This window comes from Megalobrama amblycephala, linkage group LG4, assembly GCF_018812025.1.
Source record: "Megalobrama amblycephala isolate DHTTF-2021 linkage group LG4, ASM1881202v1, whole genome shotgun sequence".
In the NCBI taxonomy this organism is placed as follows: Eukaryota; Metazoa; Chordata; class Actinopteri; order Cypriniformes; family Xenocyprididae; genus Megalobrama; species Megalobrama amblycephala.
The window spans coordinates 26432280-26448400 of record NC_063047.1 but is presented as its reverse complement, the minus strand read 5'-3'; the positions used below and the strand labels follow the sequence as shown (position 1 = coordinate 26448400).

Sequence of the window (16121 nt, the reverse complement as noted above, 5' to 3'; positions counted from 1 at the left end):
ACTGGAATATACTACATGACATTTGCCCTGATTTTTGTCAAAACCAGTTGCCAAAAGTCAGAGGTAGTCTGCAGATTTTGGGCGATTGAAGTTGGCAGATCTCACAGAAAATGGCACAGAGCATGATGGCCACACATTTCAGGTTTTATTTTTTTTTATTTTTTTTTTAGCTTCAGACTATGATTCCATCCAATCAATGTTTGATATTTTGAGCTGATTTGTGTCATGTGTCTTCTAGCAACAAGGTGATTGTTTCTGCATTCGTTATGTTCGGACAACATAAAAGTCTGGTAGTGCGTGATGCCGTTTATTTTTTTCCCTGTAAACATTTACAACCTTTAATTTAGAAGTCATGTAGTATGTTCCAGCCTTTAGAACACTGTCATATTGCAGCTAAGGTCAGAGCTGGAGTTTTGATCTTCAACTTGAAACCTCTCAAAATTGAATAATGCCGCTGGTTATTTGGGTCTGAGTCTCATCTTAAGAAATGACTACAGTCAGTTTCAAAAGTACTAATGGTGGAGATTTCCTGGGCACAACTTCTTGGAGAGAATTTCATGGTTTAGAAGAGCAACTGTGAATTGTAAAGAAGTAAGTGTTTTAAACAAACGCTGCAATGAATCATTTTTTATTTGTGGTTCTTCGACCATCTTGATCCGGGTCTTGAGAAGCCTACTCTTGGCCTGGCTCTTGGAGGGTTTGATCTTGACTCTAACTCTGCTCTATATTAAATTAAGGAAACGTCTGATGTATGCTCTATGTTGTAGCAACAGAGCACTGTGTAAAGCAGAGACAAAATGTACGAAACCGAGTCCTTAAATTAAACGTGACAGTCACATGTTTGCAGTGAGCGTTGCAGGTAAATCTGTTTAAATAACACCCCCAGTTCTAAGCTCTTTGCATTAACTTATGGTGCTTTTCAAATAGTTTTTTCTCAGTCTGTGTGTAGAGCACTGCCAGAGGCTGAAGTTCTGCTCACCCATGGTGCACTGCTGGATGTGATGTGCTGATATTTAAGCTGTTTTTAAAACTGAAGGACCATGAGCTCCCCACCAAGTCCTTCTCCAACCAGGTGGTTCAAAGCCCTGCGGAGGTTAGTATGACAAAAAAAAAAATAATAATGTTTTTGTGTGTTTAAAATGAAAAGGATGCTGGTGTCATCTAGCTTTAACTTTTTTAGTTCATAGTTTACTATGTCTCAAACTTTATATACAGTGCATTTGTGACTATAGAAAACACACCAATTTATACCCACTTGCTCTGATTTTCTGGAAACTTTGTAATTCTCTTTTTTAAAATTAGAACCAACGAGGTTCTATTGGAATCATAAAATGACTGCTTTATAGCAAGTTAGCATTGGTAATATCCTTTATGCTCACCAAGGATGCATTTATTTGATTAAAAATACAGAAAAAAGTAATATTGTATAATATGTTTACAATTCAAGTTGTCACATGATCCTTCAGAAATCATTCTAATATACTGATTTAGTGCTCAAGAAACTTTTTTATTTTTTTCAGGATTCTTTAATGAATAGAAAGTTCAGAAGCATTTATTTAAGTAGAAATGTATTGTAACATAAATGTCTTTAATATCACTTTTAATCAATTTAATGGAGGTGTCAATTTAATTTTAATTTTTTCGTTAATTTAAAGGTGCCCTAGAACTTTTTAAAAAAAGATGTAATATAAGTCTAAGGTGTCCCCTGAATGTGTCTGTGAAGTTTCAGCTCAAAATACCCCATAGATTTTTTTTAATTCATTTTTTTAACTGCCTATTTTGGGGCATAATTAGAAATGAGCCGATTCAGGGTGTGTGGCCCTTTAAATCTGGTGCTCCACGCCCCAAGAGCTTGCGCTTACCTTAAACAACATAAAAAAAAGTTCACACAGCTAATATAACCCTCAAAATGGATCTTTACAAAGTGTTCGTCATGCAGCATGTATAATCGCGTAAGTACAGTGTTTATTTTGATGTTTACATTGATTCTGAATGAGTTTGAGGCTATGCTCCGTGGCTAACGGCTAATGCTACACTGTTGGAGAGATTTATAAAGAATGAAGTTGTGTTTATGAATTATACAGACTGCAAGTGTTTAAAAATGAAAATAGCGACAGTCTTGTCTCCGTGAATACAGTAAGAAACGATGGTAACTTTAACCACATTTAACAGTACATTAGCAAAATGCTAACGAAACATTTAGAAAGACAATTCACAAATATCACTAAAAATATCATGTTATCATGGATCATGTCAGTTATTATTGCTCCATCTGCCATTTTTCGCTATTGTTCTTGCTTGCTTACCTAGTCTGATGATTCAGCTGTGCAGATCCAGACGTTCTGCCCTTGTGTAATGCCTTTCATAATGTTGGGAACATGAGCTGGCATATGCAAATATTGGAGGCGTACACCCCGACTGTTACGTAACAGTCGGTGTTATGTTGAGATTCGCCTGTTCTTCTGAGGTCTTTTAAACAAATGAGATTTATATAAGAAGGAGGAAACAATGGAGTTTGAGACTCACTGTATGTCATTTCCATGTACTGAACTCTTGTTATTCAACTATGCCGAGGTAAATTCAATTTTTGAATCTAGGGCACCTTTAAATCTCACTCACTCAAGCATTTAGATTAGGGATGGGCAACTTGGGTCCTGGAGGGCCACTGTCCTGCAGAATTTAGCTCCAACCTTAATAAAAACTCAACTGCCTGTAGCTTTCTAGTAAAAATGAAGAAACTGATTAGCTTTTCAGGTGTGTTTGATTAGGGTTGGAGCTGAACTCTGCAGGACAGTGGCCCTCCAGGACCCAAGTTGCCCATCCCTGATTTAGATGGTAGTGGTTGTATTTCAGGACAAGGATAGAGGATGTGTGTCTGAAGAGTGGAGCAACAGCATGTTCAGAGGTCCTGAAGAGAGCCAGAGCAGCTTTCAGGGCCAGACGAACAGCCCAGGATAGCTTCAGATTGGCCCAGCTGGAGGCTTTGGTGCGCATGTTGATGGACCACGAGTGTGACTTTGTAGATGCTCTTGGAAGGGATGTGCATAAGGTAATATGAAAAGAGTTTGTACAAATAAGTCACATGAACTAATTATCAAATTATTTATTTGACCATAGTTTAGTAACATTTCACCTACATGTCAACTAACTCTCATTAAAGTATTAGTAGAGTATTAGTAGACTGTCTAGTTAATATCTGCTAACACTTAATGTAAAGTACCCTAACAGACATTCTCCTGACTATAAGTAACTTTGAAACTACATGTCAACTATCAGTCTACTAATACTGAACTATACTCTAATGAGAGTTTGTTGGCATGTAGGTGTAAGGTTACTTATAGTGAACAGAATGTCTAAAGAGGACCATCAAAATAAAGTGTAACCAAAAGGGTTAATTTCTTTAAAGGTGCTAAAGAGGATGTTTTGTTTTATACATTTTTGCAATATTACTTGAAACTGTCTTTATTAACTGATAAAAGACTATTTATTAGGTGCACTGAAAGGAATAATATTAATATACATCATCTGTGCACGAGGTAGGGCCTTAAAAACATCAGCCAATCGTTTACGCGATCATCGACAACTCAGATTATGAGTTACATGCGGTGAGTCCGACATAATGAATCCACTAACACGACACAGCGAATGCCGGTGGTAAACACTCGTGTTCCAATACTCGTGCACGAGTTTTGGGAGGCGTTCCCTCGAAATGAGCTGTGAAGGAGGGGGGTTGTTCTTACGCATGCGCTCATTTCAAAAACTCACTAACAGTCTTTGGTTTCTCAGTTGACGAAAAGATCCTCTGTAGCACCTTTAAATAAATAAATAAATAAATAAAAATCTTACTGACCCCAAGATTGAATGGTTGTGTACTTAGTATGAATTTGCTTAATTTCCATTTAAAAAACAAAACAAAAAACTAAACAATTTTGTGATTTTGTAAAAGTTTAAGAACTAGTCATTGAGATAATGACAAACAACTAAGAGATGCTCAGTGTCAGGGGTGGTTTTGGAGGTTAATTTTGGTGGAATAAAGCATTTTTTGTGGTCTTTCTCATACAGCCTCGCTTTGAAACGGTGATGTCAGAGCTGATGACAGTCAAAAATGAGGCTCTTTACACCATCAGCAACTTGAAGAAATGGATGGAGCCGCAACGCATAGAGCGCAACTGGGTATAAACTGAAGTGAAGAGAAGTGACTGAAATAGCGGCAGAGACAAATAGCTGCAGAATAAGACAAGAGGACTGATTTTGTAATGTCTTATGTTTTTGCATGGGTTATGCACAAAACTTGGCACAGAAATGTGTTCATTCCCTGAGACACAAAGCCTCACATTGTGTTTTCTCTCAGCTTGCCAAAGTAGCTTATGACGAAGACCATAGCCGGTGTCACAAGATTAGTAAGCTATTAGTTTTTGCCTTTATAAACTCGTGCCAAGCAGTCAAATGATGATGAATGTAAAACCTGGTGATGTTTTTTTATGCTTCATGATGTCAACCATTTCACTCCTCTGAACCAACAACAATGCAACAAGATGACACTGCAAAATGAACTCTAAAAAATAAAAGTTCCAAAAAGGGGTTTTCGCAGCGATACCTTACAAGAACAATTTTTGGTTACTCAAACCTTTCAGTGATCAGAACCTTTTTTTTTTTCTCAGTGTAAAGAATATTTAAAAAATCTTAAGAACCTTTTTCCACTATAAAGATCCTAACCCTTAACTGAACCCTAAATTGATAGAAATGTTGTTTCAAGGTCAACAAGGGTGTTGATCCAGATTTGTTTGCCTTGTGGTAAAATAGCACAATTCTTTTACAGTAAATTTAATACTATTATTTCTTCAAGACTATTTTTTTTTACCTAATAATATTAGAGCAGTGGTTCTCAAACAGGGGGCCTCAGGATGATTTCAATTATTTTCACATAATCTAACATAGTTAAAAAAAAAAAAAAAAAAAAAAATCAAGGTCTAATTTTTATTTAAAATGTAAATTAACTTAAAATTAAAGGTGCTAAAGAGGATCTTTTCGTCGACTGAGAAACCAAAGACTGTTCGTGAGTTTTTGAAATGAGCGCGTGCGTAAGAACAACCCCCCTCCTTCACAGCTCATTTCGAGGGAACGCCTCCCAAAACTCATGCACGAGTATTGGAACACGAGTGTTTACCACCGGCATTCACTGTGTCGTGTTAGTGGATTCATTATGTCAGACTCACCGCAGGCAACTCATAATCTGCAGTTGTTACTCCTGTCTCCTGACAAAAACATTGCATGCGGCGCTGATGGAGTGTGGAAAGTTACTGGAGCGCACAGCCGCGTTCGTCTCGCACAAGGAACGTCATGGCAGTGATTGACAAGCCAGAGGGCCAATCATTGACTGATGTTTTTAAGGCCCTACCTCAGATGATGTAAATTAATATTATTCCTTTCAGTGCACCTAATAAATAGTCTTTTATCAGTTTGTAAAGGCAATTTCAAGTAATATTGCAAAAATGTATAAAACAAAACATCCTCTTTAGCACCTTTAACTTAAAAGTAACTTAAATTAAATATACTATTTTATTACATAATATAATCATTAATATTATTAACGATTATTATTATTGAAGAATATACAGTTCTTGAAACTTTGGGAATCACAAAAATAATTGTGGTCTAATTTAAATTTTTTGATACTTCCAATTTCTGTTTATAAAAATGTTTGAAAATAAGCAGATTTATCATAATTACAACAGAACATTCCACAGGAAATATTACAGCTTAATTTTTGAGGCCATTGGATATTGTGTTGGGCAATGTTGCCAAAGCAACTTAAAGTGTTTTTCAGAAGATTACAGATTTTATTATTATTATTATTATTTTATTTTATTTATTTATTTTTTTCATTTTCAACTGAGAGGTCAACTCTGTCTGTTTTATTCCCAGGCGACAGCGTTTGATGAATGCTTGGTGGTAAATGAGCCTCTGGGTGTGGTATGGATCATTGGAAACTGGACTAGTCCTCTCCAGCTCTGTCTGGTACCTTTAGTAGGTGCCATTGCTGCTGGTAAGTTTGGTTCGTTGTTCATTTCTGTGTTTGCTGATGACGAGAAATCAGTTTAAAAGATCACAATTTATATTTTTTTTATTATTATATTTAGGTAACTGTGTGATTATAAGCCCACCAGAAACCTGCACTCACACAGCTGTGCTTCTGCACAGACTCATACCAGCTTACCTGGACAATGTGAGTAAAACAGCATTAATACTTTGAATCTGTCAGCAGTGTTTATTATATCCTGCTTCTTTCTAATTGTTTCACATGTGCTTCATTTTTCAGGAATGCTTTCACTCTGTTGTAGTAGCAGCACATGAAATTCCAGAAATTATAGACCTTAAATTTGATCATGTTTTCTTCTCCGGTAAGGCCTAGCTGATCCCAGAGTATTTTAAGATGCTGTGATGTCACATTGCCTATCAGATAATAGTATCAGTGAGGACTTTGCTAAAGGCCTCTTTTAGGACACATTTTCAGCATCATTACTCCAGTCTTCAATGTCACATGATCCTTCAGAAATCATTTTGATGTGCTGATTTGGTGCTCAAGAAACATTTATTATTACTATCAATGTTGAAAATTAGTTGTGCTGCTCAATTTTTTGTGTGTGTGAACTTTTGGGAATTTTTTTCAGGATTCAAAAGAACAGTAATTTAAATTGAACTTTTCCATAACAATGTAAAAGTCTTTACTGTCACTTTTGATCATTATAATGCGTCCTTGTTGAAAAAAAGTAATTAACAGTATTTTTAAAAAATCATACTTACCCAAACTGTTGAACGGTAGTGTATACGGTATGAAACGTGTATGAATTTTAAATATGAATATCTATTAAATATATTTTGCCAACTTTTAGGACTACAGTATTATTTTTGTCCTCAAAACAAACTAAAAGCCACAAAACTTTAACGATCTTTAAAGCCTTTAATTTTAAAACTTACACACACTTCTCAAAGTGCTGCAGCTTTATGGATTTATGTATTTGTGAGATTTCCAAGTCTTTTGTGCTAACAGCTTTAATTCTGTTTTCTTTCAGGCGATAAAGAGAATGGGATTAAAGTAGCTCAAGCTGCTGCTCGCACACTGGCCCGTGTGACTCTGGTACTGAGTGGTAAAAACCCTTGTTATGTTGATAGTCAATGTGACATCAACACCACGGCTCGTCGCATTGCCTGGGCACGATTTCAGAATGCTGGCCAAAGTGCTGTGGCACCTGACTACATCTTGTGCCATGTAGATGCCAAAGAAAACCTCCTGCAGGCCCTCCGCTGTGCACTCCAGCAGTTCTATGGGACCGATCCACGTGAGTCCAGGAGCTTTGGCAGGATAGTGAATGAGGAGAACTTCAACAAGGCCAAAGACCAGCTGTGCCGATCTGGAAAGGTGTTTATAGGAGGTCAGGTGAATGAGATGGAGAGGTACATTGGTGAGTGAAAACAGTGTAACATTGCCAGACAATATTTTATTAAAATTGTGTTAATGGCAATGAGTTATATATGTATTTTTCTTCAACTATGGGCACTTGTGTATCCCAGGGTTTGTTTGTCTGTTTGTTTGATTTCAGACTTTTTTTTTTTTTGTTATATAGTGGGTACGGAAAGTATTCAGACCCCCTTAAATTTTTCACTCTTTGTTATATTGCAGCCATTTGCTAAAGTCATTTAAGTTAAATTTTTTTCCTCATTAATGTACACACAGCACCCCACATTGACAGAAAAACACAGAAATGTTGACATTTTTGCAGATTTATTAAAAAAGAAAAACTGAAATATCACATGGTCCTAAGTATTCAGACCCTTTGCTGTGACACTCATATATTTAACTCAGGTGCTGTCCATTTCTTCCGATCATCCTTGAGATGGTTCTACACCTTCATTTGAGTCCAGCTGTGTTTGATTATACTGATTGGACTTGATTAGGAAAGCCACACACCTGTCTATATAAGACCTTACAGCTCACAGTGCATGTCAGAGCAAATGAGAATCATGAGGTCAAAGGAACTGCCTGAAGAGCTCAGAGACAGAATTGTGGCAAGGCACAGAAAAAAAATTCTGCTGCACTTAAGGTTCCTAAGAGCACAGTGGCCTCCATAATCCTTAAATGGAAGACATTTGGGACGACCAGAACCCTTCCTAGAGCTGGCCGTCCGGCCAAACTGAGCTATCGGGGGAGAAGAGCCTTGGTGAGAGAGGTAAAGAAGAACCCAAAATCACTGTGGCTGAGCTCCAGAAATACAGTCGGGAGATGGGAGAAAGTTGTAGAAAGTCGACCATCACTGCAGCCCTCCACCAGTCGGGGCTTTATGGCAGAGTGGCCAGACGGAAGCCTCTCCTCAGTGCAAGACACAAGAAAGCCCGCATGGAGTTTGCTAAAAAACACCTGAAGGACTCCAGGATGGTGAGAAATAAGATTCTCTGGTCTGATGTGACCAAGATAGAACTTTTTGGCTTTAATTCTAAGCGGTATGTGTGGAGAATATCTGTCCAATACAGTCCCAACAGTGAAGCATGGTGGTGGCAGCATCATGCTGTGGGGGTGTTTTTCAGCTGCAGGGACAGGACGACTGGTTGCAATCGAGGGAAAGATGAATGCGGCCAAGTACAGGCATATCCTGGACGAAAACCATCTCCAGAGTGCTCAGGACCTCAGACTGTGCCGAAGGTTTACCTTCCAACAAGACAATGACCCTAAGTACACAGCTAAAATAATGAAGGAGTGGCTTCACAACAACTCTGTGACTGTTCTTGAATGGCCCAGCCAGAGCCCTGACTTAAACCCAATTGAGCATCTCTGGAGAGACCTAAAAATGGCTGTCCACCAATGTTTACCATCCAACCTGACAGAACTGGAGAGGATCTGCAAGGAGGAATGGCAGAGGATCCCCAAATTCAGGTGTGAAAAACTTGTTGCATCTTTCCCAAAAAAGACTCATGGCTGTATTAGATCAAAAGGGTGCTTCTACTAAATACTGAGCAAAGGGTCTGAATACTTAGGACCATGTGATATTTCAGTTTTTCTTTTTTAATAAATCTGCAAAAATGTCAACAATTCTGTGTTTTTCTGCCAATATGGGGTGCTGTGTGTACATTAATGAGGAAAAAAAAATGGACTTTAGCAAATGGCTGCAATATAACAAAGAGTGAAAAATTTAAGGGGGTCTAAATACTTTCCATACCCACTGTATAAAGGTCACATTAAACTATCTTGGATTTTTTTTATTATGCCTTTATTTATATTTGCTATGATTAAATGCCCTTTATCTATGAAATGTTTTACCCTTAAAAATATGAAAATAAATGATTAAAACCAAGCAAAAATATTATCATCTGTACATAGACTGGAATAATTATAAGCAATTTATTGTATGAAAAATATTTCTATCATTTTTTATTTTATTTTATTACAACTATTATTTTCAGTGTAATTTCCAACACAGCAAACTGTTTCGGACTAAATAAAGTTTTTTTTTAAATTTCAAAGTTAACGTACATGTTTACCAATAAGACAAGTGTCAGTAAAGCGCATGCTTGACATTAAATATAAGATTTGATATATGATGAAAACAAGTTAAATATCACCTGTGAAGGGAATTTTATTTTTCAATTAAGCTGTACTTAATTATACAAAAACCCTCCATACATAACTAAATAAGTGGCACCAAATCCAGAAAAAAGGATAAAAATGATATTGCCTAAAAGGCATAATTATTAATGTAATGTATTTTCTGATATTTCAAATGAAGCACCAACTGTTCTGACGGAGGTCGTGGAGTCTGATCCAATCATGCAGCAGGATGTTTTTGGACCCATTCTTCCCATACTGACAGTCCAGGATGCAGACGAGGCTGTGACTTTCATCAATTCCAGAGAGAGACCACTGTGTGTATATGCTTACTCCAGTTACAACAAGGTTAATACTTCCCCTACAAAATGTAAAAATTATATATGTCATTCATAAACAGGCATTTACTCTAACTCTTATTCTAAGGTGATTTCCAAGATAATGAATGAAACATCCAGCGGAAGTTTCTGTTTGAATGACAGCGTCTTACAGAGTGTGATGGTGGGAATGCCTTTCGGAGGAGTTGGTGAGGCACTCTTTTTATCTGATTACAGCGTGTATAGAAATCAGGCAGCGCAAACACTATTTGCTAAAGAGTTTAATCATCAAAATCGTGAATCCAGTAAACGCTCAGAATTTCATTGACAGGTGCCAGTGGAATGGGCTCCTATCATGGTCGGTACAGTTTTGATGCATTCTCTCATAAGAAGTCCTGCCTTCTGCGAACCACACGGATTGAGTGCATGACATTCTTGCGTTATCCACCTTATGAGGACCGCAACCTGTCCTTGGTCAGCCTGGCCAGCTCTCTGAATCTGAAGAGTCAGGGTTGGTGCACTATTCTGTAAGAGCCACTGCTGCAGTGAGGACACAAATCAAATGCCTTTTTACCCTCGCTGGGAAAGTCTCTTTAATCATTTCATATAAAACTATTTTTAAACCCATGTATCAACTTATGTATTAAAACACAGGAATGTTCATTGATTCTGTACTGTAGAACTCAATATTGTATGCAGCTGTCTGCAACCCACTGTACAACTATACAGAATGTTGTAACGCTACAATATCTGCAGGGACAGTCCTCTTGGAGTAAACTGCACTTTTATGTTACTTACAAATAAGAATAAAACAATAATGCAAGTTCTTCATTCAATGGAGAAAAAAACACTATTGCTATTTGTCATGGAAACATACACTACCGTTCAAAAGTTTGGGGTCAGTAATCTTTTTTTTTTTTCGTTCCACACTCGTAAGACCTTAAGAAATGAAGATATTGTTGATGAAATCCGATGGCTCAGTGAGGCCTCTATTGAGAGCAAAGCCACTGAACTGCTCAAGATCCATAAAGGTACTAAAAACATATTTAAAACAGTTAATGTGATTTCAGTGGTTCTACCTTTAATATCATAAATAGATAAGAATACTTTTTGTGCGCCAAAAAAAAAAAAAAAAAAACTTCATGAAGCTTCTGAGCTTTATGAATCTTTTGTTTCGAATTAGTGATTTGGATCCCTTTAAGTGTTATTCTGTAGTCTTTGTTCGGATATCTTATCAAATGGCTAAACTGCTGAAATCACGTGACTTTGGCGCTCCGATTCACTGATTTGATTCGAAAAGCTCTGAAGCAGTGTTCTGAAATCGGCCCATATATTGTTGAAAAGTCGTTATTTTGTTTTGGTTTTTTTGCCGCACAAAACGTATTCTTATCGCTTTATAATATTAAGATAGAACCACTACTCACATGAGCTGTTTCAAATATGTTTTTAATACCTTTATGGATCTTGAGAGTTTCAATGGCTTTGCTCTCAATAGAGGCCTCACTGAACCATTTTTGGGTGAACTAACCCATTGATCAATAGTGAAAGTAAAGTCATTTACAAATTTCTTTTATCAAATAAATGCTGTTCTTTTGAACATTCTGTTCATCAAAATGTATTACAGATTCCACAAAAATATTAAGCAACTCAACTGTTTTCAACATTGATAATAATAAGAAATTATTCTTGAGCACCAAATTATCATATTAGAATGATTTGTGAAAGATCATGTGACACTGAAGACTGAAAATGTATAAATACCATCACAGGAATAAATTACATTTTAAAAAATAAGATAAAAGGGGTTGTTTGAAATTATAATATTTCACAATATTACTGTTTTTATTGTATTTTTGATCAAATAAAGGCACCCTTGGTGAGCACAAGAGACTCCTTTTAAAAACTTAAACATATTACCAACCCCAAAATTTGAAAGGTAGTATACATAAAAAATGCAGTAAAATGCAAGGCTGATTCATTTTAAACTTTGATGTATTTATATATTTCATAAAATCAACATCATTTTCAGGGTACAGATGGTAATATTAAAACAATTTTACCACAGTAGTTACTCCAAATGATGCATATATATATAAAAATGACCAATTTAACTTTGCATGAAGGTAAACTCTGGGATCATGAATATAGAACAAAGTTTCAATAACTTTTCAGCAAATCCATCAGAATATTATTGCAAAGTGTAAGAAATTCTCCCAATCAAAATGTTCCCTAAATGTTTATTGTTAGGCTTCTCAAAAACTTTATACATTGTTCTCTGTAAAAAGCCTGACCAGTGTTTTTGTATTCAGATGTTTTATTATATATATATATATATATATATATATATATATATATATATTGGAAACAAGAGGAACATGGTTGAAATTTTAGATGACACACTGAGATGTTTTCTTCTTCCCCTATTCAGGTCTTTTGTAGACTGTTTCTGCATTGCCCTCTTTCATTGCAGCATATCTAGCCACCGTGAACAAGTAGTCACTCAATCTGTGGAAGCAAAAAGTCTTCACTTTACTTAAATCACAAAATTCATAGATTCAAATGAAAACTTACATATAATGACAATGAGAATAGAATAAGTTCATACCTGTTCAGATATCTGGCAACTTCAGCATCTGTCTCACCCGAACGGACAACAGGGGCAACACTGTAATACATAACATTTAACACCAACAGAGCAGTAAGATAACACAAGTGGAACTGAGAAACTTTACAGAATATTGTTTGTGTGCACGTGTATGTCAGACTGACCAGCGTTCAGCCCGTCGACACACTGTTCTGGCCACATGTAAAGCTGCGCTGCTTTTCCCTCCTGACTGCAAATCGAGTGTGAGATTAAATGGCTTTCCATCAGTAATCACCTTACTTACAATATTAACTGGCATCAACATGTTTTTAAAGTCAGTATGAAATGGAAGTTGCGATTTTGTGACGTATATCCAAAAAAAAAAGAAAAGTGGGGCGGGACTTGATTTTGTCCATCGGAAATTGATTGGATCGTTATAGTTTGCTATTGCTGTGATCTCATGTGAGTGACAGGATGCCCCGCCCTCTCACCAGTAAACACGTTGTTGTTGCAAGAGGGAGGGAAAGTTATTTTGAATAAATATTACGAGGGCACATTAATTAAAAAAATAAAATTATGTGCCTGGCCCCCGACAAATTGTTTATATTCAATACTGCAAAATTACATAAAAATATGAATTGGTAATTTTGATTTCATGGTGACTTTAACAACCCATCTAGGGTCTAATTGCCTTTCAACTCTAGAGATTATGTAAGCATACATATTTCTGGAACATACATACAGGAAGAATGAAGTTGGTGAGTGGAGGCAGCTCCTCTGTAAACGAATCAATCCACCTCTCCAGCTCAATCACAGCTTGAGAGCTGAACTTTGTCTTCTCTGTTTGGAACAGGAACATCAGAATAAGGCTCATATTTTACTGCTAATCTATACTATTAAATATTAAAGTGCATTTGGAAATTGAAAAAGTCCTTTGATTCTGATTAGAGCTTACGGATGTGACTGTCTCTAGCTGATGACCGTGGAGTGGCAATATTTGATCCTACGTCCTGTAGTACACACTGGATCTGTACAGACAAGAGAAGTATGTGGACACTCATACCATGCAAAAATGTAAGGTCAGCTGACTTTGTACATCCACTAAAATCAACTTGATATGAGTTGGTTAAAAGTAACTGCAAAAATGACTCAGAAAAGTGGAATTAATTCTGTGGAAAGTGGCGAAATCTAATTGCAGATGCCTTTTTTATATATATAAAGCAATACAATTCATGCATTTAAAGAGTGGCTTAAGTGTCCAAATAATTTCAGATACACTGTAGTTAAAATTATTAATTCTGATGCAAACATCAGAGAGAAACAGACCTTCTCCAGCTGATCTGTAAATGAATGGCCACTGTCAATGCAAAATTCTCTTGCTAACCTGAAAAAGGGAATCAGGAGTTTTATTAGCATTAGCATTTTAGAGTTATTTGACCCACACATTATGCTACATTAACTCTATCCATTACCCAATTGCTGATGATAATTCATCTGTTGTTCCCAAAGCATCAAATATATGATCCTCCTTTGGTCTCCTCTCACCTGTGAAGGTACTGGAAAAACCTAATGAGGTGAGACATTGAAAACAGAGCAATGTTTACACAAACCTAACACTTTCAGTTTGACATGCAACTCTAGCACCCAGTAACATACTTTCCAATTTTGTAGTAAATACAATATCTCACAGAAGTGAGTACACCCCTCACATTTTTGTAAATATATCTTTTCATGTGACAACATTTAAGAAATGACACTTTGCTACGATGTAAAGTAGTGAGTGCACAGCTTGTATAACAGTGTAAATTTGCTGTCCCCTCAAAATAACTCAACACACAGCCATTAATGTCTAAACAGCTGACCACAAAAGTGAGTACACCCCTAAGAGAAAATGTCCAAATTGGGCCTAATTAGCCATTTTCTCTCCCCGGTGTCATGTGACTCGTTAGTGTTAAAGGAACACTCCACTTTTTTTGAAAATAGGCTCATTTTCCAACTCCCCTAGAGTTAAACAGTTGAGTTTTACCGTTTTCTAATCCATTCAGCCGATCTCTGGGTCTGACGGTACCACTTTTAGCATAGCTTAGCATAGTTCATTGAATCTGATTAGACCGTTAGCATCTCGCTCAAAAATGACCAAAGAGTTTCGATATTTTTCCTATTTAAAACTTGACTCTTCTGTAGTTACATCGTGTACTAAGACAGAAAATGAAAAGTTGCGATTTTCTAGGCCGATATGGCTAGGAACTATACTCTCATTCCGGCGTAATAATCAAGGAACTTTGCTGCCGTACCATGGGTGCAGCAGGCGCAATGATATTAGGCAGCGCCTCTCACAAATGTATCCATGGTTGCAAGGCACGCTCCCTGTGCAAGCAGGGGGTCACAGCCGCTGCGCAATATCATTGCGCCTGCTGCACCCATGGTACGGCAGCAAAGTTCCTTGATTATTACGCCGGAATGAGAGTATAGTTCCTAGCCATATCGGCCTAGAAAATCGCAACTTTTCATTTTCCGGCAGTCTTAGTACATGATGTAACTACAGAAGAGTCAAGTTTTAAATGGGAAAAATATTGAAACTCTTTGGTAATTTTTGAGCGAGATGCTAACGGTCTAATACGATTCAATGAACTATGCTAAGCTATGCTAAAAGTGGTACCGCCAGACCTGGAGATTGGCTGAATGGATTCGAAAACTGTAAAACTCAACTGTTTAACTCTAGGGGAGTTGGAAAATGAGCCTATTTTCAAAAAAAGTGGAGTGTTCCTTTAAAGGTCTCAGGTGTGAATGAGGAGCAGGTGTGTTAAATTTGGTGTTATCGCTCTCACTCTCTCATACTGGTCACTGGAAGTTCAACATGGCACCTCATGGCAAAGAACTCTCTGAGGATCAGAAAAAAGATGGCGTAGGCTATGAGAAGATTGCCAAGACCCTGAAACTGAGCTGCAGCATGCTGGCCAAGACCATACAGCGGTTTAACAGGACAGGTTCCTTTAACAGGACAGGCCGCGCTGTACACTCATTACTTTACATTGTAGCAAAGTGTCATTTCTTCAGTGTTGTCACATGAACAGATATAATAAAATATTAAGGGGTGTAATTAAATAAAAATATATAATAAAAATCTGAGGGGTGTATTCACTTCTGTGAGATACTGTATATAATGTTGATCATTTCAAAATCCCAACATAAAGGCTGCCAGCACAAATGCTTAAAGTATGAAAATAAATAACCTTTATCTCCAGTTTTTGTGTATATCTTGGGAATCCTTCTATTTTCTTCAGATGTGCTGGCATACCTTGGAAAAGGGAGAAAACAATGGTAACATACAAAGTAATACACTGAAGTTCATTGGCTACATTAGCCTGAAACACCTGGGATATGGGCTTCAAAGCTGCAACAGTCCTTTTACCTTTTTTCATCCCCCCACACCGGCTGCATCCGCTTTATGCTCATACATGTCCCTAAACGAAGGGCACGGTGTAGACCTGTGGTCCTGGTCCACAAAGATAACATCGTAAACGCTAAAACATTTCCAAACGCGCTTCTGTGTTTACTATTAACCGTTTTGACAGCTTCTGCTGCCCGTAGACGGGCGTTCTATCACGCAACCTATGACGCG

General features: G+C 37.1%; 2 protein-coding genes across 3 annotated transcripts; one reads left to right on the top strand and one right to left on the bottom strand.

Annotated features, from left to right (window-relative positions):
- Positions 1-87: 87 nt before the first annotated feature.
- aldh3b2 (aldehyde dehydrogenase 3 family, member B2) lies at positions 88-10829 on the top strand. Its single transcript, XM_048188629.1, has 10 exons — positions 88-1093; positions 2854-3049; positions 4063-4173; positions 5926-6046; positions 6141-6226; positions 6320-6401; positions 7074-7463; positions 9780-9946; positions 10025-10124; positions 10247-10829. The coding sequence occupies exons 1-10, from the start codon at positions 1041-1043 to the stop codon at positions 10444-10446; spliced, it is 1506 nt and encodes a 501-aa protein (XP_048044586.1). The 5' UTR covers positions 88-1040; the 3' UTR covers positions 10447-10829.
- A 1060-nt stretch (positions 10830-11889) lies between these two features.
- Positions 11890-16117, bottom strand: mmab (metabolism of cobalamin associated B). 2 transcript variants are annotated; one of them, XM_048188635.1, is made up of 9 exons: positions 15912-16117; positions 15733-15797; positions 13972-14065; positions 13826-13883; positions 13455-13527; positions 13242-13339; positions 12685-12749; positions 12521-12580; positions 11890-12437 (listed from the first exon to the last, which is right to left on the bottom strand). In XM_048188635.1, exons 1-9 carry the CDS (start codon positions 16013-16015, stop codon positions 12416-12418), a joined length of 639 nt encoding a protein of 212 aa, XP_048044592.1. In that variant the 5' UTR covers positions 16016-16117; the 3' UTR covers positions 11890-12415. The 2 variants fall into 2 exon arrangements, with proteins under 2 accessions (XP_048044592.1, XP_048044591.1); XM_048188634.1 differs by having other exon boundaries at positions 11890-12420; positions 15912-16115.
- Between the last annotated feature and the right edge of the window lie 4 nt (positions 16118-16121).